Source organism: Syzygium oleosum, unplaced genomic scaffold (assembly GCF_021117445.2).
Source record: "Syzygium oleosum isolate NSW1041296 unplaced genomic scaffold, Sole_v2.1 Sole_v2.44, whole genome shotgun sequence".
Classification (NCBI taxonomy): Eukaryota; Viridiplantae; Streptophyta; class Magnoliopsida; order Myrtales; family Myrtaceae; genus Syzygium; species Syzygium oleosum.
Genome location: NW_026607528.1, coordinates 1,842,358 through 1,867,570, shown reverse-complemented (window position 1 = coordinate 1,867,570; position 25,213 = coordinate 1,842,358). Strand labels below are relative to the sequence as shown.

At 40.9% G+C, this 25,213-nt stretch overlaps 2 protein-coding genes across 2 annotated transcripts; both read right to left on the bottom strand.

Moving 5' to 3' along the window:
- Positions 1-8,151: 8,151 nt before the first annotated feature.
- On the bottom strand, positions 8,152-9,553 carry LOC115684264 (protein SENSITIVE TO PROTON RHIZOTOXICITY 1-like). The gene has a single exon (XM_030609005.2). It carries the CDS (start codon positions 9,500-9,502, stop codon positions 8,342-8,344), a length of 1,161 nt encoding a protein of 386 aa, XP_030464865.1. The 5' UTR covers positions 9,503-9,553; the 3' UTR covers positions 8,152-8,341.
- A 10,602-nt stretch (positions 9,554-20,155) lies between these two features.
- LOC115666111 (uncharacterized) lies at positions 20,156-24,582 on the bottom strand. The gene is made up of 6 exons (XM_056306471.1): positions 24,400-24,582; positions 21,723-21,812; positions 20,993-21,151; positions 20,841-20,894; positions 20,604-20,750; positions 20,156-20,527 (listed from the first exon to the last, which is right to left on the bottom strand). Exons 1-6 carry the CDS (start codon positions 24,580-24,582, stop codon positions 20,156-20,158), a joined length of 1,005 nt encoding a protein of 334 aa, XP_056162446.1.
- Between the last annotated feature and the right edge of the window lie 631 nt (positions 24,583-25,213).

The following is a 25,213-nucleotide window of genomic DNA, read 5'->3' as shown; positions in this document are numbered from 1 at the left end:
TTTCTGGTTTGCTTTTTCCTCCGTTCCATGGCATGCCTACATGCTTTTGACCTAAAAAAGAAGAAGAAAGAAATAATGCTAAATTATGCCCCGCCCACCCTAAAAAAAAATAATGCTAAATACATTGAAACCGTCGTAAAAAGAGATAACGATATAAATGATCGCTAAACTTTAATCTGATATACATTATGAATCCTGAATTTTGGATAAATGTCTAATATGATTCCCGAGCTTTTAATTTATTCGGTAATCAGTCTATGAATTATATAAAAAATATTCAATATTATCATTATACAGATTCAAGTTCGAGGACAACATGGAATATTTTTATATGGTTTGGGAACTATATTGAATATGTAATAAAATTTTAAGAACCAAATTGAACAAATCGAAAGTTCAGGAATCACTTTATATATTATATTAAAGTTTAGGGACTGCTTATGTTATTTTTCTCATAAAAAATGACAAATTGTACATGAGTATTCAATTAGATAAATCATTATCCCATGGTTCCTTTTTTTTTTTGCTATATTTTCGATAAATAAGTGTGTGTGTATATAATATATGTGTGTATGTATATATATGGACAGTTTTTTGGGTTAATACCACGAAAAACCTCAAACTGGTACACCTGTGACAATTTTATCCAAAACTAATTTTTTGACTATCAAAAACCCCAAACTGGTATACCTGTGATAAATTTACCCGAACTAATTTTTTGACCACCAAAAACCCCACATTGGTATACCTGTGACAATTTTATCAAAAACTAATTTTTTGACTATCAAAAACCCCAAACTAGTACACCTGTGATAATTTTACCCTGAACTAATTTTTTGACCATAAAAAACCCCAAACTGGTATACCTGTGATAATTTTACCTCAAACTAATTTTTTGACCACTGAAAACCTTAAACTGATACATTTGTGATAATTTTATCATCCGTTAGTATCCTTTAAATTGGATTAATATCACGAAAAATTACAAATTTATAAACTTGTGATAAACAGAGGGGTAAAATCTCAAACTAGTACATCCGTCAACTACCACGTGTCATCAAACTTAACAATTTGACAGTAAAATTTAATGGAAACTAACAAAGGGTAAATTTGTCATAGGTGTACCAGTTTAGAGTTTTTGGTGGTCAAAAAATTAGTTCGGGGTAAAATTGTCACAGGTATATTAGTTTGGGGTTTTTGGTTGTCAAAAAATTTGTTCGGAGTAAAATTGTCATAGGTGTACCAATTTGAGATTTTTCGTGGTTAAAAAAATAGTTCGGGAGTAAATTTATCACACGTATAATAGTTTGGGGTTTTTCGTGGTATTAAAATTTTTTTTTTTGTTGTCTTCCTTGTGCAAAGTTGACCTGTGTATGTACTCGTCCGCCTGCCTCTTCGGTTATGCGGCGAGCGGACGAGCGTGGTCGTCGTGCGTAATCAACTCCAGATCGTTTTTATTTCCTCTTTGCAGGTTTATCTCACTAGTCGGCTTTCTTTCTTTTCTTTACGGTAGTCAGGTGGTATCCGGATTAGCTTTCGGCTATCTCGACTGGTTTGCCTTCTCAACGGGACTCTTCCCTTAGCGATCTGGTACGTTCAGGATCTCATTCTTAAGAAGGAGCTCTTATCGATGCTCGAACCCAAAATCACTATAAGAGCAGCGAACTTCAAATTCATCTGAGCCAACATCTAGATGGGTAATGCCCAGTAATTTTAACTACTCGAGCGTGCATTGTATGAAGAAAGAAGATCATCTACTGTTTCATAAAGTGGGTTGCTCATATCATAAGCTTCGGCTTCTTTTTTTTCTGAAAATAATTCGGTTGAAGAGTAACATAAACCGTGAGATTGTGAGGCGGCTCAAACCAGGCACGTTCTATGCAAAAAAAAAGGAAGCGATTCTTGAGATCGCACGGAAATTTTCCACTTCAGAAAGCACGGTATTATGACCCCTAATTCGTGCCGAGTTACTGCAGGATTATGCACAGTAATCAAAACATCAATCTGAAGTCATGTACAAAATGTACATTTGGCAAACTACAGATGTACCGAGTGAGAAACTACTACATAGACTCGATCTGTTAATATATCAATACCATCATAACCATTAATCGTGGGGGTTCTATCGTGGGGGCGCGAACATTCGATTTCCTATGATGGTGTTGATCTACACGAATTGAGTTTATGTAATGTTTCCGACTTTCTGAATCGGTGGGAAAAGTGCCGAATAAGTCCTAAACCTTTTGGGGTAGTGCCAAATTAGTCCTAAACCTATTTTTAGTGCCAATTGAGTCCTAAACCTTTTGATATAGTGCCAATTCAGTCCTTTTGGCCGGATTTTGCTGACGTGGACGTCGGCCGGCCGGCGACCGGTCACCGGAGCTGACGTGGACAAAATTTAATATTATTTTAATATTTTTTTGAATTTTTTTTCTTCTTTTTTTTTCTTCTCCCTCTTCCTCCAGCCGGTCGCTGGAGCGGCGACCGGCCGGAGGCCAGAGGCCGGCGAGGTCGACCTCGCCGGCCGGAAGGCAAGCCACGCCGGCCACTGGCGACGCTCGCCTTCGCCGTTGGCAGCGAGGGCGAGCCTCGCGTTGGGCTGGCGAGGCTCGCCCCGCCCTCGCCATGGCCGGGCGAGGCTCGCCCTCACCGGCGACGGCGAAGGCGAGCCTCACCATGGCGGGCGAGGCTCGACCTCGCCGGATCTGGCGAGGTTGAGCCTCGGCGACGGCCGGGCGAGGCTCGCCTTCGCCGTCGCCGGCGAGGGCGAGCCTTGCGCCGGGCTAGCGAGGCTCGCCCGGCCCTCGCCATGGCCGGGCGAGGTCGACCTCGCCATGGCCGGGCGAGGTCGACCTCGCCGGATTCGGCGAGGTCGGGCCTCGCCCGGCCGCCGGCGAGCCTCGCCCGGCCATGGCGAGGCCGGGCGAGCCTCGCCAATAGCGCGAGGCTCGCCCTCGCCGGCGAGGCGAGCCTCGCCATGGCTGGGCGAGGCTCGACCTCGCCGGATCGGCGAGGTCGACCTCGCCCGCCGACCATGGCGAGGGCGGGCGAACCTCGCCGGCCCAGCGAGGCTCGCCCTCGCCGGATCTAGCGAGGTCGACCCTCGCCGGCCATGGCGAGGGCCGGCGAGCCTCGCTAGCCCGGCGGCGAGGCTCGCCTCGCCGGCGACGAAGGCGAGCCTCGCCCGGCCGCCGGCGAGGCTCAACCTCGCCCGGATCCGGCGAGGTCGAGCCTCGCCCGGCCATGGCGAGGGCCGAGGCGAACCTCGCCGGCCAGTAGCGAGGCTCGCCCTCGCCGGCGACGGCGAAGGCGAGCCTCGCCATGGCTGGGCGAGGCTCGACCTCGTCGGATCTGGCGAGGTCCAGCCTCGCCCAGCCGCCGGCGAGGCTCGACCTCGCCAGATCCGACGAGGTCGAGCCTCACCCAGCCATGGCGAGGCTCGCCTTCGCCGTCGCCGGCGAGGGCGTGCCTGGCCAGTGGCCGGCGAGGTCGACCTCGCCGGCCTCTGGCCTCCGGCTGGTCGCTACTCCGGCGACCGGCTGGAGGAAGAGGGAGAAGAAAAAAAAAAGAAGAAAAAAAGAAAAAAAAATTCAAAAAAATATTAAAATATTATTAAATTTTGTCCACGTCAGCTCCGGTGACCGGTTGCCGGCCAGCCGACGTCTACGTCAGCAAAATCCGGCCAAAAGGACTGAATTGGCACTATATCAAAAGGTTTAGGACTCAATTGGCATAAAAAATAGATTTAGGACTAAATTGACACTTTCTCAAAAGGTTTAGGACTTATTCAGCACTTTTCCCCTTAATCGGCTCGTTTGTTTGCTTATTTACGTTTTGGTCCGACTCGATTTGAACGTGTGATGCGTGTTTGATACGTGCGCCCGTTGTTTTGCTGTCGCAGTGCAAGGGGCTTTACAAGCTGCTAATGGAAAGAAAGCTTCCGAACATGTTTTTGCTCAAGAGCAGGAACTTGTGGTGGTGTTGAAGAAACAGCCCACGTCCATGACATAGAGCTGCAAGAACAAGATGGGTAAAGCCCGGTAGTTTAACTACTCAAACGTGCATTATATATAACACGGGATATCTATTTTCGACCAACGGTACATTTGTTTGAGCGAAAGTGTTTTTCGGGAATCCGTTTTCCGGACTTTCACTCGTTTGGTTTGCCAAAATTGATAAATAAACTGAAAACACTTTCCAATTAAGGAAAACATTCATGTATAAAATTAGGAAAGTGAATTCCCTAATCTAATAAGGTGAAAACACTTTTGGGAATTGCTCATCTTGAATTTTTTTAATATTTTTCTTTTCTCTTTTCTCTTCTTTTTTTCTTTTTCCTTCTTCCTCCCTCCGCCGCCGGTCGCGGGCCTTTCTTTTTCCAAAATAAAAATAATTTAAAAAATACAAATTTTTTTTGATAATTTTCGCCATCAGATTTTCCTAACCAAACAACTGAATATACTTTTCAAGTCTTTTTTAGGTTTTAGCCAAATATTGGAAAACGAACTCATTTTCCTGGAAAATGACTTTCTGGAAAGTATTTTCTAGAAATTGTACATTTTCCGTGAAACAAACGCACCTTAAATATGTAAAAAAAAGAAAAAAAGAAAATCATCTATGATTGCATAAAGGGGGTTGCTCATAAGCTTCGGCTTCTTTTTCTGAAAATAATTCGGTTGAAGATTAATATAAACCAAGAGATGGGGAGGCAGCTCAAACCAGGCATGTTCTATGCAAAAAAAGGAAGTGATTTTTGAGATCAAATGATAATTTCCAATTGTGTGCTAAATGATTTCCAAGACAGTTTCTGTAAGTTCATTGGTACGAGCCGGCGACCACTTGACACGCCGCTAAGTTTATCGAAAATGCTTTGGCATTGAGAAGAAAGCACGGGATTATGACCCTTAATTTGCGCCGAATTACAAACACCGATGGAAACATTGATTTGAAGTGATGTACAAATGTACATTTGGCAAATTACAGATGTACCAAGCAAGAAATTACTACATAGACTCAGTCTGTATGTACCGATACCATCATGTCCATTGATCGCATGGGTTCTACCTAGGGGCCCACACATTCGATTTCCTATGATGGTATTGATTTACATGAATTGGGTTTTTGTAATTTTGTCAACTTTATACTTATGTTCTGGTCCGACTCGATCTGAACGTGTGGTATATGTTTGATATGTGCGCCCGTTGTTTTGCTGTCGCAGTGCAAGGGCTTACAAGCTGTGAATGGAAAGAAGCTTCCGAACATGTTTTTGCTCAGAAGCAAGGAACTATTGGTGGTATTGAAGTAACAGCCCAAGTCCATGCAATAGGACTGGAAGAACAAGGTTTGGTTGGAGATCTAGTGTAATTCCCAAGAGCATTGTCTTCCCCCCTCCTGCTGGTTGTTGGATTCATTTGCAGTCATTTTCCTCGTACGTTAACGACTGAGCGACGTCGCCTCCGAGTTTAAGCACCGAACACAATCGAACGTTTCTCGGAAAAAGTAAACAGGAAGCACAACTACAACTAATGAAACCTTCCGGTAAACATTTATAAACCTTAACATACTGCATGAAGGCTTTTTACAGTTAAAGCCAGATTTGCAGTGACGAGCTTGAGCGCAACAAAACTACATTCCTCGTCTATAAGAGAAAGAGGAGATCCTCTTACCCATCGGACGACAGATAAACATGTATTCCGCTCGCACCAACAGCAATTTGCTTCTCATTCAACCCTGAGAATGTGAACCTGACAACGTGCTCCATAAATGATATGACAGCAGTCACCACGGATACCTATCGGCAGCGAAGAAAGGGGTGCTTGAAAAGTTAAAAGTACATGGAAAAGGAATATTGCGGATGCAAAAATCGAAGACACAATCAAACCTTAAAACCAACGCACCCACAAGCTGCAAGGAACCGTGTCCTAACAAGTACCGGAAAAAGTAACAATTGCATTGGAAGTGATTGCCAGATGCCACCTCACGAATGAGGTCCAAATTGGGACTTCAGAAGGAATCTGCTGAATACTCTGCAGCTTCGGCTGCTAGAGAAAAAATGCCTGCGGTCCCGCCTACTAAGTAATTTCAGAACTACTTAACAGTATGGCGTTCATGTACATATGGGGAGAGAGAGGGAGAGAGATCTTTCATGTAAAGCATCGAACTATTGCTTCCGCATGTTTATGAGTAGGTTACTCATTCCCAGTTCATAGTATAAGTACTTGTATTTATGAGTATAATAGATGCTCGAGCAGTATTTAATCCCTGCAAACAATCATATAGAAGATACGAAACCTCGTACTTATCTGTACGAAAATTGGCTTAGCAAATACTCTAAATTTCTGTCTGTCCAGTTATCAGCACATGGCGGTTCACTTCCTAACAATGACATCATCAAAGATAAACTAAATGCAGCTTGCAGGTCACTAGAGTAGAGATCTTCTGCTCAATTTTCCAGCTTATAGGGGCAAGTGAAATAAAAAACCATCGTGCATCAGTCTCAATCTATGGAAGCCACAAAGCAATTATATAGCATCAATTATAGCTTGTAATGAGGAATACAAGTAACTAAACCAAATATGTGTAAACAAACCTTCCATTTTTTTCATTGAACAAAGCTCTAACACTATTTCAGAGACTGTGGAGTGATGAGTAGGCTGAGTAAAAAGCAACAGAAAATCATCACTTTTTCACAACATACTCAAATTTAAGACATCTACATGCTACAAGGAAAATTCAAGTCCTTTGAACATCCGTCCGAGTTAAGCTTCACTAGGCTGGGATCCTTACTGCATGCAACCATCACCTATTTCATCGATGCAACATAAAGAGTCAACCCATGAGTTGCAAATAGTTGCAATACCCGCTAAAGTCAGTCTCAACACATGAAAGACCATAATGGCTAGAAACTAGGTTAACTAAAAAGAAGCATGCTGAATACACAATGCATGCCCATCTTATGATTGGACAGACGGCTAGTAGGAGGGCACTAGTCAGGAGATTGAATCCTAATACTCCCACTTCTAGCTGTTCCACTAATATTTCTACTATTACTGGGTTTCAGTCCTTCAATAATCTATTTGATGTGGTTTAGTTCTAAATTTGATCTGCGTTAGGATCCCCGAGGTCCATCACTACTTCGGGCAGAGAACTATACCTATCATTCCAAGCTCTGCATGGCACAGTGTAACAAAAATTAATGGAGCAGCATGAGCAAGTGGTTATCTTAAGATTTTTGTTCATAATCAAGTAAATGGGAGGCTCCTTTTTTGAAGCCAGTCTTTATAGGGGCGGTGCTGGTAACGGTACCCCCTTGGTACCTTCTCAGTGAAATCTTATTCATCATTCAAAAGACCACAGCTCTAGCCAGCTTGGCAGGTCCAACCAAGCCTGAACTTTGATGCATAAAGTTTCTTGTTTTTCAAGTAATGAGCAAGCCTGGCAAAGGCTTCTGGGGACCAAGATTAGCAGAGCCAAACCTCAGACTTGCCATTCTACAAGAGCACGGTCTAGCCCGACTTGACCCACATATTGACCAAGTTTCACATGTAAGATGTAACTTACATGTAAAGGGAGTACTAATGAATGTGCTTGATATGTACAGCAGACTAATTTCCAAAAGTACAAGTAATCTGTGCAAAATTGTTGCTTGACAAATGATAGCTACATGCTGACAAACAAAAAAACTTTCAGACAGCTGGAGAAAGGACATAATCACGTTCCAATTGTCTCAGTTATGATGAGATTCCAGATCAAACAACAGCTAATTTAACAAACAGCTAGCTCGCATAATATGCACATCCACTACTATTACAGGAGAAAAAATTGCTAACAATTGTAGATAGCTACTCAAGTTTGATAACCCAATGTCTCGGTCAAGCGACAAGCGAGGCAAAGCTAGTCGTATAACACATAAACCAGGATAATGGGAGCTCCAGGCACATCAGCAAATGCAGATCAAGATGACCACCTCAATCAACAGTCATGGACGAGAACAAGACAGTGTGCACAAAGAGATTGTTTTGGAGTGGACTTGCTCGCTTGCTCATATGAATGAACACCAGCAAATTCTGTTATGTAAGGCATTTCTAATTACTCCAGCAAAATGATGGCGTCCTGCTTAAATCTATCAACACAGGTTCGAGAAGGGCGTGCTAAGTAAAGATAAGAACTTTATTGCAAATCAAGATACGACCAGGAAGTACAAATCCTACGATGATCAATAACAGTAACGATAATTAACACAGAACCGGAGACAGAATCATCCTCAATATGATTACAGAAACATCAAGTGTACAACAAAGCAAGTACCCCACGAAACATGAATTCATCCACCAGATTAATGTCAAACCGCGGGAAACCCCTGCACACCATTGCCCATCCCATTCAAGAGATCTTGAAAAGAGTAGCTATCAAGCGATCCAAACCCATCAAACAACCCCTCAAAGAAACCACCCTCGACCGAATTCGCGGCCAATTCCTCGTCCTCAACCTTGACATCCTCATCTTCATCATCCTCCATAGCAGCAACCCCAGATGCCTTCTCCTCGTGATCGGTGGCGACCGAGGGCATGTGACCCTCGAACAGAGCCATGTGTCCAAACAACTTATCCTTCCTAGAGAAGCTAGTCCCGCAGGAACACCTCCACCTAGACTCCCCACAGTGCTTCAAGTGGCACTTCAAGTCGGCCAACACCGAGAAGTTCTTCTTGTTGCACCTGTTGCACGAGTACATCTTCGGACAGTGACTCCTCTTGAAGTGGTTCTTCACGCAGATCAGCGACTTCAGGGGCCGGAACGTCTCGTGCCCTTTGTTCCGATTGCACCCCTGGAAGGGGCAAGAGAACCGGGTCTTCCGGGGGACTTCGACGCACCGCTCGGGCTTCGCCAGCGCCTCCGGCGTCTTGAACTGATTGCCGTGCGCGCGCATGTGCATCCTCAGGTTCGCGTCCCGCTTGAACCCTTTCCCGCAAACGTCGCAGAAGTGGGCATGCTCGGCGAGGAGCTTGGCGGCGTCGAGCTCCACGATCTTGCAACCGGGCTCGACCTCGTCCTCCTCGACTTTCACGTCGACCTCCGCCGGCGGCGCCGCCGGAGGGTGCGCGGGTCCCCGGACCGGCGCCTTCGGACGCGAGCGCTCCGGCTCGGGATCGGAGCCGGAGCTGCGGGAGAAGCTGAACAGGGCGGCGCCGTTGACGATGATCTGGTGGATCGCGGACGCGATCTCCGCGGACACCATGTCCATCTGGTCCTTGCTCAGGAGGGTGTTGCTGCTGAGGGACTGCGACAGGAACCGCTGCACCGAGTCCATCCTTAGGCGGACGGTGGAGAGGCTGGAGAGCGGGACGCGAGGGTCGGCATCGCCGGCCGCGACGGCGGCGCCGGCGGAAGGTTCCGGCGGGTTCATGGCCGTGGAATTAGAGAGCTGCGATCGGAGGGAGGGAGGCGGGGGGCCGGTGAATGCGGAGAATGGCCAAGCGTTGACTGAAGAGAGTAAGGACAACATGGCGATGGTCACGTGGCACAAGTGGTTGGAAAATGTGAGACCATTGGTCCCCTTCCCTCTCTACAACTACATCTACAACTGGCAAAATGAGCTATAAACTCACTTTTTAATCAGACTTAATTTATTCTGACAAAAAAAAAAATTCGTATTTAATTTATTCGACTAAAAAATTTCATATTTTTTGAATTTTTTTTATTAAGATATTTAATGAGTTAAATCGTTATATGAATTAATGAGATCTAGTATACGAGTTTTGGCACGGCAAAACTCAAATAAATATGAACGTTAAATGGGTTAAACTCTCTCTCTCTCTCTAACTTAATGACCCGCCATGACAGTTTTGTGCCCCTATCTTTCGTTTTTCATGGTTTGTTTGCTAATTGTTGCCCTCAATATTTACAAATCGCAAGCAGGTCTAATGATTCCCCTTAATGATTCTTTGCGGAATCTTGATTCCGTTGAATAATTACTTACGTAACGTTTTATTCAGATTCATTAGGCCAGACGACTCGTTTTTTAGCCTACTAGGCCTCGTTTTTTTTTATAAAAAATTTACCGTTCTAGTCCAACATTCGACTTTTTTGATCGGGAGAAGCGACGTGGAATGTCATAATCTGAATCATGTGTGGCTTTCCAAGCTTGATTATGACTCATGACCCTTAATAAATTGAAAGTGACAAAATTCATATAAGTTTTGACCCAATTTTCATACAAAGAAACTCTATCTTATTAGACCATGTTTATATGATTTTGATGATGTTTTGTAAGTGGTTATGCATCTTCCACTCATTAAATGTTTTAGGGATTGATGTAGCCCAAAGTTGACTACTTGAACAATATGATCGGGAAAGTGACTTGCACACACGGAAACTACGTCATAAGCACAAGCAGAAATTTCGATTCTGCCCTAATTCGGGAAAATGGTTATAACTTTGTCGATACAGATTGGATTGACCTGATTCCAAAGCCAAAAATACTCAACTTGTAAACTCACATTAGTTTTACGAATCTATCACGAACTCAAGCCACCGTCAAGGAGAATCTCAATGATGACTTGTATAAGAGCAAGAGGTTCGAAACCACCTTGACACCTCGACTTGCAAGCTTAAACAACAATGAACTATCACGGCACTTGCCACTATCATAAAAAATGTCGCGAAAACGGATTGAATCTTTACAATTATGTCGAGACATGAAAGGATGAAATTATAAGAGAAAATAATTACGAGGAACAATAATTGACACCGGAAATTTACGTGGCTCGGTCCAAATGTCGAAACCTACGTCCACGAGTGAGAGCTAGCAAATAATTAATCCACTTATTAATCGGAGAATTAGATGGTTACAATCACTTTCGCACTCGAGTGTTTTCAGGGCTAAATTACGCCCAATACAAATCTCACAATGCGCCAAAGAGAATGAGATCAAGTCCCTTCCGGGATACATTGACAAAAAGGACCAAGGGACCCTCCAAGAACAATGATTGCCGTCTTGCTTTTCTTTGCTTATCTTCAAGATTTCTACATTGTGCTGCTAGGAGACGAGAGGAGTCTCCCTTCATTTATTGAGTAGCAGCGTGTGGAAGTCTTCTCTTGGAGCCAAGATCCCACCAAATCAGGTGATGACTGTCCTGTTTACTTCAAGCCAGCACGCTCGCACAAAATGTAAATACAGGAAGAGACAAAACGGAAACGATCGGCTGGATTTTATTTGTCCAGCCATACTAGCTCGCTTTTGTCACATCCCGACTTTTCAAAACCATATTGATGTAGTATTGGGAATGTTCCGTGTCCAATAATAATAATTTGGCTATAAAATTAAGTATTGTTTAGATTAGAAATCGGGTGGACACGTAGAAATCTTAGTTGGATCATAAAGCTTGTGAGTCGCGAAGGATGATTTCCCGCGAACGTAATCGTCCCGAATTCAACATGTTGAAATTCAGTTGATATGCGTCGACGTATACGATGATTATTGGAGTGTTGCTAATTAAATTACCGTCATCTTATTTGTCGATGGGGGCGGACATTTTCAAAATTATATGATTTTCGAGTTTGAATTTACTAAACTGAGACTTTCTTAACATTCAATACGATTTATTTATAATTTTGGTTGAATCAAGTCTCATAAAGTACATTATTTATTTATTTATTTATAATACTAGTTAACTAATACTAATCACAATTTATTTATATTAATAGAGACCTACTTATTTGGCCGTGGGAGGAGAACTCTCACAATATTAATCACTCTTAGTAAGCCACTTGTTTTTCTTAAATAGAATGAGAGCCACTTATTTTTATCTTTACGTGTCAAGACTCTTTCAATCTCGACACATAATGCTCATGTGCCTTTCTAACGATACATGTAAAGCCATGTGTCTCTTCCAAGTGAGACCTTATGCTAACTTGACACCTAAAGACAAAGTGTCATTACCATAAGAAATTAGTAATCAAACTCTTCCCCACTTGGCCGAAGGAAGAAGGATTCTTTCTCACAAAACGTCTTCATCACTCTTATGAATCCACCTAAGAAGCCATTTGTCTCTTAAAGAAAGAAACTTTGCATGAGAGGCCACATGTTCTCTTCTACTCTTGCATGGAAGGTTAAGTGGTCTTCTTAAGGTGAAGACACTCATACATATAGGTTAGGCATCATTACTTCTCATATGAGCTAATCCTCTTTTTTGTTCTATTTGTACAGCACATGGCAATGTAAAATGAAAACTTTGTAAATTTATCACACGTAGCCTTCCTTCTTCATGCAAGCTTACACTTGTGTTCTCTTTACCTAAGAGTTGGCACATTAGTTCTGAGGTGATGAGAAACATAATCGGGGAAAACTTGATCTTCTCTACTTTCAAGTGTGAGTATGAAAGAAAGACTCCATCTAGAGCTTTGAATTGATCAAGTTCCATTCGAGGTAAGTGAAGACTCTAGAGTTAACTTAGTTCAATTTACTTGAAACTTTTAACTTGGTCGGTTGAGAAATGCCATTCTAATGTGCTATAATATTATGGATATGGTAATTGTTGAATTTGTTTTGCTGGTCTCATATATGTTCTGGAAAATTCCAAATAAAGGCCTGAAGTTAAATCCGTTCATCAAAAAAAGGTCTAGAGTGCATAATGTATTAAATAAGGGTTTGAAGTGGTCAAATTTGTTTCAAATAAGGACATGGCAAGAACATGCATCTCACGTGCCACTTTCTAAGGGGGCATTTTCATCCCGGGGCAATTTTTTTTGTTTTTTTCTTTCTTTCTTTTCTCTGTTCATCTGCGTCTTGTTCTTCTTCGTCCTTCTGCACCAACGCTGAGCAGCTTCTGGTGCCCGATCTCACTCCAGCTTCTGGTTTCTTTTTTGTGTAATTGAAAAAGCTTTTCTGGTATGGGCCATGTCATGTTTCTTTTTCTATCAGTTATGGATTCATTTTTTTATTTGTCATAATCAGGTACAAGCTGGACTTTTCTGCCATGGAAGATGCTTTGCAAGCAAAGATTGGAATACTTCAAGATAATGAATCGAATGATTAAGTGTCATAGTTTTCTCAAGCTTCAACAAAAGAATCTATCTGTTGTGCTTTTCATCTGTTTGTTTGTTGATGCAAAGTATTCGAAGGTATCTAGATTTGAAAATTTTAAGAAAGTCCGAGAAATTCAATCCTCTTCTGGAAAGGCTTGGCGAATCCTTAATCAATGAAAAAATGCTATCAATGCCATTTAACCCTTTATGGTATCGGTTATCTGCAATTGTTACTATGTCATCATTGATGACCGCTCCCGCAGATGTGCACACCCAATACCTCCATTCAATTCCTTCTTCACAGAGAAACCATGCCCCACGATCCTGCACATGTGACACCGCTCTGACGTGGATGCTCAACAAGCCCAGCGGGCATGCCACGGTGGTTTTGTCAAAGTGGAGCAGCTCGTTTCCGTTGGCAAGGTATTGGGAGTGCTTCCTCAGAGCCATATCAACTCACCCATCGCTGTCGCCTGGTTTTGAATCACCACCGAAATCCAACCCTAGGGCTCGGTTTTGGATGAGTGTGGAAGGAAGGAAGAACAAGAAGGAAGAAGATGAACACTGAATGAAGAAAAAAAAAGAAACAGAAAAAGAATGAAAACAAAAAAATTGCCTCCGAATGAAAATGCCCCCAACATGGCTTAGAAAGTGGGATGTGCGATGCATGTGCTCGCCAGGTCCTTATTTGAGACAAATTTGACCACTTCATGCCATTATTTGACATATTGTGTACTCTGGACCCTTTTTAAAGAAAACAATCCCACTTCGGGTCATTATTTGGAATTTTTTCTTTATGTTCAAAAGGTGTGTGATTGGTTTTCTTAAAGTGTGATATAATTGGCAAGTAAAATTGTCAAAATCTGAACTTTGAAATGTCATCCTTGACTGGATTGTTAAATTCGTCTTGTTGGTCTTATGCATGTTTAAAAAGGTAATTGATCGTTTTACTTAAAGCGGAGTACGTTTGGTAAGTGGAAATGATGAATATGAACTTGGAAAAGTCATATTTGTAAATTCAGACTTAAACATTGTTCGTAAAATCTTTCTTCTGAGTCGAAATATATCTATTTCTGAACCCAAACAGATTTTACTCTTAGAATCTGGATATATTTATTTCTGAACCCAAATAAAATTTACTCTCAGAATTTGAACATATTTATTTCTGAACCCGAACAGATTTTACTCTCAGAATCTGGATATATTTATTTTTGAACTCGAACAGATTTTACTCTTAGAATATGGATATCTTTATTTCTGAACCCGAGTAGATTTTACTCTCGAATTTGGATATATTTATTTTTGAACCTGAGCCGATTTTACTTTCTGAATCTAGACATATTTATTTTCGAACCGAATAGATTTTACTCTCAGAATCTGGACATATCTATTTTTGAACCGGAGCAAATTTTACTCTCAGAATCTAGAATATTTTTACTTTCTAAACTTGAGTAGATTTACTTTATGAACCAAGTAAATTTACTTTCTGAACTTGAGCAGATTTTACTTTCTAAATTTAAGTATATTTACTTTCTAAACTTGAATAGATTTACTTGGGAGAAGAACAGCATAAGTGCCAAAAGTTGTGTACGGAGCTCACTTTGGTGCCAAAAGTTTCATTTGGATCATTTAAGTGCCAAAACTTTTGAAAAATGATCACTTCAGTGCCAACTTCGGTCAGTTTTGCCGGAAATCCGACATGGCATTTTTTTTATTAATTTCTAAAGCCGATGTGGCTCGCCGGAGATACAGTCAGCACGTACAGTCAGCATTTTTTATTTTAAATAATTTTTTTCTTTTCTTTCTTTTTTCCTTCTTTTCTTTTTTTCTTTTCTTTCTTCTCCCTTTGGTCACCGCCGGTGACTGGAGGCCGGCCATCGGCCACCTGGCCTCGCCCGGACGAGGCCGCCGCCGCCCGCCACAGGCGAGGCCCGGCCGACCCTCGCCTGGGCGACGACGGACAAGCCCCGGCAAGGTCGGCCTCGCCTCGCATGGGCGAGGGCGAGCCCCGACGAGGGCTCCCCTCGCCAGATCCGGCGAGGCCGACAGTCGCCCAGGCCACGGCTGCCCCGCCGGACGTCGCCCAGCCGGTGGCCAGCCTCCGGTCACCGGTGGTGACCAAAGGGAGAAGAAAGAAAAGAAAAAAAGAAAAGAAGAAAAAAAAGAAAAAAATTCAGAAAAGTAATTAAAAAATCGAAATATATACGTGAAAATGCCACGTTGACTAATTTTTTTAAAAAAAATCCAACTAAGATTAAAAATTTAATTATAAATACCACGTATTAATTTGGCCGGAATCTCTCGCCGTTAGCACCAAAGTTGATCATTTTTCCTCCGATGTGGCACTTAAGTGATCCAAATGAAACTTTTGGCATTAAAGTGAGCTCCGTACATAACTTTTGGCACTTCTGTTGTTCTTCCCCCGATTTACTTCTCGAGTCTAATTTCTTGAGTCTAATCACATATTGTTCATACTTATTTGTTTGTCTAATGCTTGTAAATGTTTACTTATCATTGCAAAATGGAAGAGATAAGTATGTTGTTATTATTATTATTATGTTAATGTGAAAAGGCATGATGAGAAAGGAAAGGAGGTAAACTCGTAATGAGAGTTTACTTCATTCTTAAAGCAAAAAATATCAAGGTTAACATGTGCATTGTACATAAGAATATTATAATTTTCAACTGTAAAATTAATGGTGACGATGCTCCGTGTGTCGGGATGCCTCGGAGGTCGGGATGCTCCATAGGTTGGGATGCCCTGGAGGGTGTACCGAGATGTCTCGAAGTTGGGATGCCTTGTTGTGTGATCGGGACGTCTCGTGTGTCGAGATGCCTTGTGAATCGAGATGCCCCATAGGTTGAGATGCCTCGGAGTTGAGATGCCCCGTGTGTCGGGATGCACTGGAAGAGTTCAGGAAGAGAAGTAATGAACCTAACGCATAAATATGAGTGTTACATGTTATGCCATATGCTTGCATTTGAATTGAAATGATGTGGAGTAATAAATTAATGAATTTATTGTGGCAAATCCAAATGGGAAAGGGATATCATTTATTCATGTTCTTAGCATATTTACTGGTTGTTATGCATTTACATTGTTAGTGCCGGGCGAAGTGATAATATGATTTTCCTAACTTAAAATTAGGGATTTCATTTACTAGGTTTCGGCTCATTCCTTTATTTTTCAGTTTGTAAGATGTTTCCCCTAGACATGACAATGAAGAGGACGAGATTATGACTGAGGCCATCAACCCTTGAATTGGATGATGGTTTGCTTTTGGATTAATGTGGGAATAGTGGCGCTAGTTGACTCGACCTTCTTTCCAAGACTTTTGTATTTTATGCTTTGCTTGATTGATGTGTCAAAGTTGTAAAATTGATATTATTAGATAATATCCATGTTTAACTCATGCAAATTTCTTGTACGAGATTTTGAAGGAAAAAAATTTTGTTGAGCTTTCGCATGCTATTACTGAATAAATAATATAATTAGAAAGGACACATGTCGCACGTGACGTTTTGCGTTGTCACAGCTTTAATTTTGGACCATGTTTATTTAATGGGCTCAAACTTGAGACATAATTTAACAATTTTTCATCTCAGCTCGACGTTTGTTGCCAAGTCATAGTGCTCATTATCTATGCTAGCTCTTCCAGTGCCCCTGATGGGCGCTTATTCTTTGCAGATGCCAATCGAGCTTCGGCAAAGCTCGAGTTTCGGCAAAGGAACATGTTTCGTCATTTATGTCTGTCGAGTTTTCTACTGTTGCAACAACCTTACCCTTTGCTATGACGACTTAGATGAAATGATACCTGATGCTGATTTGCTTTGTTTGCTTGTGATAAATAGGATTATAAGCTAAATACATCGTACGTTGGTTGTCACAGTGAATAGTAATGCTTTTTTGCTTTAATCCAAGGTCCAAGAGCAAACCCTTTAGCCATATCTCCCTTTCACCACATAGGTCAGTGTCGTGTACTCTGCCTCACCTGTAAGGACGCCTTCCAACTCACTGCACCTCTTGCCATTGTAAACACATACCCCACCAATGATTTGCCGTCATCCAAGTCCCTAGCATGATCTGAATCCACATAACCAGTCACACTGCCATTGTCGTCCCTTTGGTACACCGTACCACCATCTGCCGTCTATTTTAAATATTTGAGGATCTACTTCATAGCTTCCCAATAACACTTGGTCATTTCATGCAATGACTAAACCATGAGATCGAGTGGGTTCTTATGTGGGACCCACACATTCAATGACTATGTGGTATTGGTCCAGTGATTTCTCTTTCTTTTGTTTGACTTTCTCGACCCAACTATTACCTGCTCTTTAACTTTTCCGGCTTTCTATACCAGATCTTTTATTTAATTGTTTAGTTTTAGGTCCAACTCAAAATGAACTTAAATACTCTTAGGGAATTAATGATAACCATTTTATTCCTTTGTTTTTCTATTTTTCTGTTTTCGGGAACATGTTTGAAACATAAATCCATTTGGTAGCGCAATTTTATTTTTATATTTTCGGGACAAATTTTTAGCTCGGAAATAGGTTTGGAACAGAAATGAGAAGTATAAATTTTTTGGAACAGAAATGAGAAGTATAATGATAAACAAATTTATGTTCCAAGAACAGAAATTATATCATTATCAAATGCTACTTTCTGCTCAGAAACTCGTTTATGGGATAAAAATAGAAAAATCTATTGTAAGACGAATACGTGTGATGTATTTAATATGCGTGCCCATTATTTTGCTCATAGCAATTCAAGGGCTTACGAGCTCTTATATGGAGTTTAGGATTAAGCGACATTTAAGATTGCATTTGCATGTTAGGATAACAAGATTGATTGTCAAAACAAGAAGCAAGATCTAACAATTTTTTTCTTGGGGGAAAAGGAGGACATTATATTGTACATGAGAAAAATTTTGGAGAGGAAAATGAAATGTTTAAGTGTTGCTCATTTCTCACTTTTAGATGAGTTCCACTTTTACTCTTACATCAAATTCTAATCTCAGCTTTGTGTTGTTGTTCTTTTTGTCCTCAAGATAACTTTTTTTCCCAATTTCACCCACCTAATTGTTAGTGGTCTGCCCTAGGAATCAATCAAGGTTGATACTATAATATTAGTTGTGAATTAGGCTGTGTCGAAAAACCGACCTTCACTATACTTAGGTAGTCATAATGTCTTGCTAGAGACCGCTTATGACTTATGGGCCAAAAAGGGTTTTGAGCACACTGCTAATGTTTAGTGAACCTATAGGGTCGCACACAATAGCGAACTGAGTTAATATTTTCTGTGCGCCGCGATCTACTTAAAATAAGAAGTAGATTTTAATTTATTCTCCTATTCAACTTATCTACGCAGTCGTGCACGTTATGAGATAACGATTAAACGTACGATTGAATGTGGACAGTTTGGTGGGCCCAAATCACCTGGCCCCACTTCTTTTAATTCGCATAGATAATGAGGCTATATATATATATATATAGCGTGTGGGTGACGAAAAACCTTAAGAGAAAAACGCCTCCAAGAGAATACGAAGAGAATTGTTCTCTGTTCAGAGATCTTTGAGAGAGTCTCGAGGATCAAAGGCGATCACGAAAAAGAAGTCCAAGATCTTTAGCTAGCACTTGGATCATTGGAGACTTCCGTTCGTGTGTGTGGATACCGGTAGAGGCGCAATACTTGGGGCGTTAATCCAGACACAATCGATTGTCAATTTAACTTCGATCTGCAAAAAGGTACGTGTCGAATTTCTATTTAGATTTCAATATACTCATAGATCCTGTCTAAGGTTTCGGTTTACAAATTCCGCTGTATTTTTAGCACTTGAGGAACCCTACACTAATGACCATTAGCATTTACTGTACATTGTTGATCTCTTCTTAGGAAACAAGGAATTCATAGATTTAATGTGGATCATGCAATACTATGAAGGCCACTAGAGGATGTGTCAGATTTCAATGCCAATTAGAAATGGAAATCTTCCGCATTGAAAGATCAACTTATAACCAGTATGTTGTATTGACATAACGAGGCCTTCTATCATCAATCTTTTATCTAAGATTCATTTCCATGGAACAAATGAAATGGAAGGAGGAAAGCAGGTCCTATATTCATGCAGTCTATACATTTGGGAATTCGATAACATATCATTCCCTTGAATTCCTTCCTCTTAATCAATCAATGTTCAAGGATGAAGATTAAGAAATGCAAAGAATTATTAATGGGCTAGACCTTATTCCAAATTCAAAGGAAAATGACAATGGATTCTCGAGAAAAAATCATGGGAACAATCAAGGACGACCCTTGTGTCCCATAATTTTCCTCGTCTATGTCTTTTCTTTTCTCTAGAGCAATTATGGATTCTAGAGGAAGTCCAATGCTCATAGTGATTATAATCAAATTACCTAACCGCTAATTCCTGAAAAATAGAAATAGAGGAGTCTCCTTATATACATTTGTATGCCTTCATTCAAATCATCCTACTGATCATCGGTCGAAATTTTTCCTACCTTAACCACCATCAGTTATAATAGATGGAGTAAGATTTTTAGTTATAATGAAGAATGTTTCTTGTATGGGCATGATTTTCTATTGAACTGGAGATAGCAGTCATTAATGCTTTTCTGCACATGCAAGCAATGCTTGTGAATGGCATGTGAACTTATTACTACGATCTAATTCCCATACTAAGCTTTCAGAAATCAATGGTTTGATTTGATCTCCTTCAAAAGATGAAGTTAACTTTCATACAAGAGCATCGCCATATCTTGTCAGATTTTTAGCCCTTTAATCAATTTTACAGGTAATAGTTAATTATCCGTAGTATGTGTAATATTTAAGAAGAGACTACACCTTGTCCATAGTTAACAATTCTGTTTAGGGCAAAAGAAGGAGCTGTAATCGAAAAGCGTGATTATAGCCGAATACTCTCCTTTCAAAACAATTACCAGTTCATAAGTGGCTTTAACAACATTAAATAGATCAAACCACCTAGTAGTACTTCCTTCAAAAGCACTGGTGTACTCACTGCTAAACACTTAACGAAGCCATTTTCATTAGGGTACGAAAAAAGAAGAAGAAGGAAAGCATGTTATTATATGTTTACTAGTTTGCACACTAAGCTGAAATTCCGGGGCCCCCATAAAAGAAATTGACTCCAAATGTAGTGAACGGGTCCTCGTTAAGCACTAAGTCATAGCATTCAGGTCTTGTAACATGTGTGTTGAGATTCTCCGGGTCTCTCTCATTGAATTCGTCGTCGAGGAATTTAAGATTGCGGAAATAGGATGCCTTTCCATAGCCTTCAGAAGGGAAATGACCACTCCCCATTTGCGATGACGTAGGCCCACCATCCGGTACTTTCTTGCCTGTCTCTCCGCCCCAATCAATTGCATCGGCTGGGCCTCTGAGATGAGTGAAGAGATCGTCGGGCCAGAATCCTACTTCTATGTCCGAAATGCTCAGCACCCACGATCCAGTATACATATCCTGAAATACTTTCAGTTGAAAGATAGAAGGCTCGAAAATATCCCGTGCCTATTTACCCAAAAGATTGTTCCGTTACCTTCTTTATCTCTACTTTTATGTCATATTGCTGTCCATCGTAGGTGGAAACTGGTTGAATCGCAGAGCCTAGTAAAAAATCTGCATCTATTTGCACGAATCCTCTGCATTTGACGTTGTAGCAGCCTCTTTCCTTATAGCCATCACTCTAAAGTCCACCCAAGAAAAGCATGTCAATGTTTGATATGTTTGTGAAAGTTTGGTGAATTGTAAGCGGTCAAAAGAGTTAAGAACTCACTGTCCAGTATGTGAAAATCTCTGCTTGCCCGGTAAAACTCCCACCTTTATTAACCTATAAGAAAAACACAAACCACTTATCTTCTAAATCTACATACATTTAGAATGCCAATCATGCTAAAATCTTATGATTCGATCATTCTAAGTTCTTACCATCCATCCGGCCTCTACAGTATTAAGATCCTCATCGGGGCCTGCTGCGACCCAAATTTGAGAGAAACTGCCTTCTGGATCCACTACTGTAGGATTCCACAAATTAATTGTTGCACGAGCTCCGTTGTAGTTGCCATCGGGCAAAGATACTATAGCATACTGACCAACATACAACAAACTCATAAGAAAGTAAAACTTAAGAATCAATGCATAAACAAAAAGTTTAAGTCAAAATCAATGCCATAGTAAGTCATATCGTGATGTATTTGCACATACTTCGTGTCCATCCTCTGAATTGACGTCATTCTTGCTCAAATTGAGCCGCTTCATGCGTCGAGTCAACGGTGTAACATGATGATTGGTATGATTTTGTGGTCTTTTGATGGGGATCGTTCCTTCAGGGCATTCACCATATTTCCACCAAGCTTGACTGAGCCCACGTTCCACATATCTCGCTCTATTTGCTTTCCGATTTGATCTTGGTTTCATCTATTCGTAAACGGTGCCAGCTTCAGCGATTGTTAAATAAAGTTGGCGGACATATCTAAGGTCACATAACAATACTTCTGACATAGAACAACCTGAATTTCTTAGACATCATGTAATATTGAAACAACTTTTCTCCTAGAACTGCTCTATTCATTTCTACTTTTAACTGCAGATTTTGCATGGAAAGCACACGATTGAATACCGATGCAAGTTATAGGTGAAAAAATGAAGGGACAAAAACCTGCATGGTATAATTCTTGAGAAGTGGATGATCAAAAGTGGGTTGCTTGAAGATGTCTACACAATCGATCACTTCACCAGTTTCATAACTCTGCAGTATAGGTTCTCATATGTTATCTTATCAAAGAGAACATATTTAAAAGAGAACAAAAAAAGTTGAAATTGCAACTGGCAGAGCTTAGGAACGACCTCAATGGTTTTTACCACTCCTTTAGGCTTATCGAAACCTGTAACTTTGTTTGATACAAGGATTCTCGCTCGAGCACGCCCATCGCTTATCGTACTAATAATACTTATCATCAAAACCAACCATTTGGAAAGAGGCATTCCTAGACTTACCATTACCATTGTAGAGCAGGCCAGAGTATTTTTGACAATGATACAAGACAATGTTCATCCTTATATACACATAAATCATATCCCATTGGTAGACCTCAAACCTAAATCCTGGTAATCATCATTAATAGCCTGCCGGGGATCACTATTTCCACAAGGAAGAAAATGAATCTTCTTTTGGCAAGTATGGATTAAGATTTTGCATTTGAAAGGAAATGTTCCAGATTTGGTAATCGAAAGGAGATATGCATCAACGATTTATCCTTATCCTTCCACAAATGAAAATATAAAAGAAAAAAGCAGGTCAATTTTTATATGTGTAAAAAATTATCATTTTGGAGTGGCCATAAAAATGTCACATTGATGGCAAATATATATACATACTTACTTATTTAAATATAATATATGGTAATGGTAACGAGTGAAATTTCCTTAGTGGTGTTGACACCCAAAATATAATTTGTTTGGCATAAAACACATGAACAGAAAATGAATATACATGATCATGTGCATACCGTGTGGGCATTATTATAAGTGTGCCAACTCATAGACAAGTGTAGGGACCAATATACATTGGCTGACAACAGTATTCATCGACACCACGTGTTCGGTTGTCGAAATAAGGTGACGGATAGTTGGTAGTGGCTAATACGAATATTGGCAATGATTGTTTATTGAAAAGGTATTAATAAGCTGGTTTGAAGTTTAAGATCGATAAAATAATTGAAGCCGAAGACACAAATTTTTATGGGGAACGGTTACCGCCTGAAAACCAAACTGTTCGATGGAGCAGTTGAGGCCAAAGGCATATTTTTTAAGGGAACAATTACCGCCTGAAGGCAATATTGGGGACATATATGGCTGCAAGAAACCACATCATAGGGCAATTTATGCACATGAGGTTTGTGGTGGTATAGACACGTGGAGGTAACCGACAAAATTTACTTGGAGAATTATAACCACCAGAAATCGACGGAAAGCAGTTACCATATTCCACTAGAACTACCAACAATCCACCATCAGAAGCCTTTCTGGCACAAATAAAATCAAATGTTATCTTTCATGTATTGCACTTTTACTTTTCTTAGTTGTAGCTTTCAGATTTGCGTTATTGATTAAATTATGGTGTGTATCTTTATCTTGGTGCTACGCCATTGATTAAATTCTAGTATAGTATCTTTATGTTCTTAAGCTCTGTCGTTGATTAAATTCCAACATTATTTGCTTGAATCCTATTACGTCATTGAGTTTGTAATTTTCGGCCCTTGTCATCGAATAAATTCCGGCTTGGTTTGGGATTGTATAGTGCTGTTTGAATTAGAGAGGTTGATTCCCTTTTGCATGAGATATTCTCTGTCCAAAGTTAGCGCAGGACCTTGATTTCTTCACATAAAAAGCTAAAGAATTACTTTCGGTGAAAGACATTTTATCGCGAGAGCAATTCCGGCGAAACATCTTTTTGGCATGCCTGGTAGGACCGGTGTTGCTAATTTGAGAGGATATTATGCCACGTACTAGGAGTCAATCCAATTCTGATAATGCTAGTGGTAGTTCTCCACCGCCACCAACTAGTGAGAGAACAAGACATGCCGAGTCATCAACGGCGCCGTTAGTGTTGGATTAAGTCCAGAACGAGGATGTGGATATTTCGAGGCAACTAGTGAAGAACAGAGGAGGCAAATGGAGCCAACTCTAGTGATGTTATATACTATAAGGAGAATGCTAGAGAAGCACCAGAATGAGTTGACAAATCACGCGTCAAAACATTTTGTCGGTGTAATTGGGCCCTTGATTGTTAATACCTACCGCAAGTGCGTACAAGGGTAGACATGGAAGGTCAAGTAATTCAGCTTAGCCTCAGGCCAGCCATGCCGTTGCTGTATCTACTGGGTATGTTTCCTCACCTACTACTCAAGTTACTTTTGGCTCAATTGGGCATATCATACGGCCTCGACCACAAATTAGGATCCTATAAAGGAGTGAAATTGTTGGCATGACCCAGACCTGTGGGCAGATGCTGACTAATGGAAGTAATCTCTTGAACCCGTGGAAAAGCGGCGAAGCAATGGGTACGGCCTAGACCTTTGGGCCAATTTGGACCAACGGGGGTAATTGCCTAATCCAGTTATGGTCGGTTTAACTGGGAAAGATACTAATGGTATAGTGAACCAAAATCCTCAGCACAATGCACTATTACCGGCTTTTGAGACGTACAACCACTTGGTGCTACGCTCAACCCAACCTCATGCATGTCCCTAATGCTACCATCGACAACCAGGGTGCACTTCTATTCCTGCCTAGGGAGCAGGAGATTTCACAACTATTACAACATCAACCGATACCACAACTACTCCGACAAAATGTTCCACTTCCATTTCCGTAGCATATTTCACAACCATTACAACATTGATCAGCACCGCAACTATATCAACAAAATGTTCCACCTCTATTTCTGCAGGAGATTCCACAACCATTACAACATCAAACAACACCATAACTGCTCCTACAAAATGTACCACCTCCATTTCCACAGCAGATTACACAACCATACAACATCAACTACACAACTACTTCCACAAAATGTTCCACCTCCATTTCCGCAGCAAATCCAATAGCCATTGCAACAACAACCGCCAGAGCTTTTTCCACGATATATATAACAAGCTTTATCACACCCGTCCTTCCTCAACATGTCGCAGCCCCTACTATATTCTCTTTCGATCAGAATCAGTTGGTGATAGATTATGTGATGCGACAATATGGATGTGATATGAGGTACATCAGATCTGTCTACAAGAAAACGTATTCAGACTGGATGGATATGGTACCCTATCCAAGATGTTTCAAGATGCCAGAATTCTCTCTTTTCACTGAAGAAGATGATTAATCGATATTTAAGCATGTTAGCCGGTTTACCCCCTTATGTGGTGATGCTGTGCACGGCGATCATTAGAAATTACGACTATTCCCATTATCATTGTCAAAAACAGCTTTCACATAGTATACTGCATTATTAGCTAATTTTGTTTTCTCTTGGGAGCAAATGGAGATGATGTTTCATAATCTGTTTTAGAGAGTTGTTTTTGATATGTCTGTGGCAGATTTGTTGGCAATGAAGTAGCAAAACAACAAATTAGAGGATCGGTTTATATCTCC

Excerpts from the sequence above, each read along its gene's own strand:
- LOC115684264 (XM_030609005.2), bottom strand. The coding sequence starts at position 9,502 with ATGTTGTCCTTACTCTCTTCAGTCAACGCTTGGCCATTCTCCGCATTC.
- LOC115666111 (XM_056306471.1), bottom strand. The coding sequence starts at position 24,582 with ATGGAGGTGGTACATTTTGTAGGAGCAGTTATGGTGTTGTTTGATGTT. Across the intron at positions 20,751-20,840 it reads AGATTTTCACATACTGGACA|AGTGATGGCTATAAGGAAAG; the intron begins GTGAGTTCTTAA and ends GGTGGACTTTAG. Across the intron at positions 20,528-20,603 it reads TAAAAGTAGAGATAAAGAAG|GATATGTATACTGGATCGTG; the intron begins GTAACGGAACAA and ends AAAGTATTTCAG.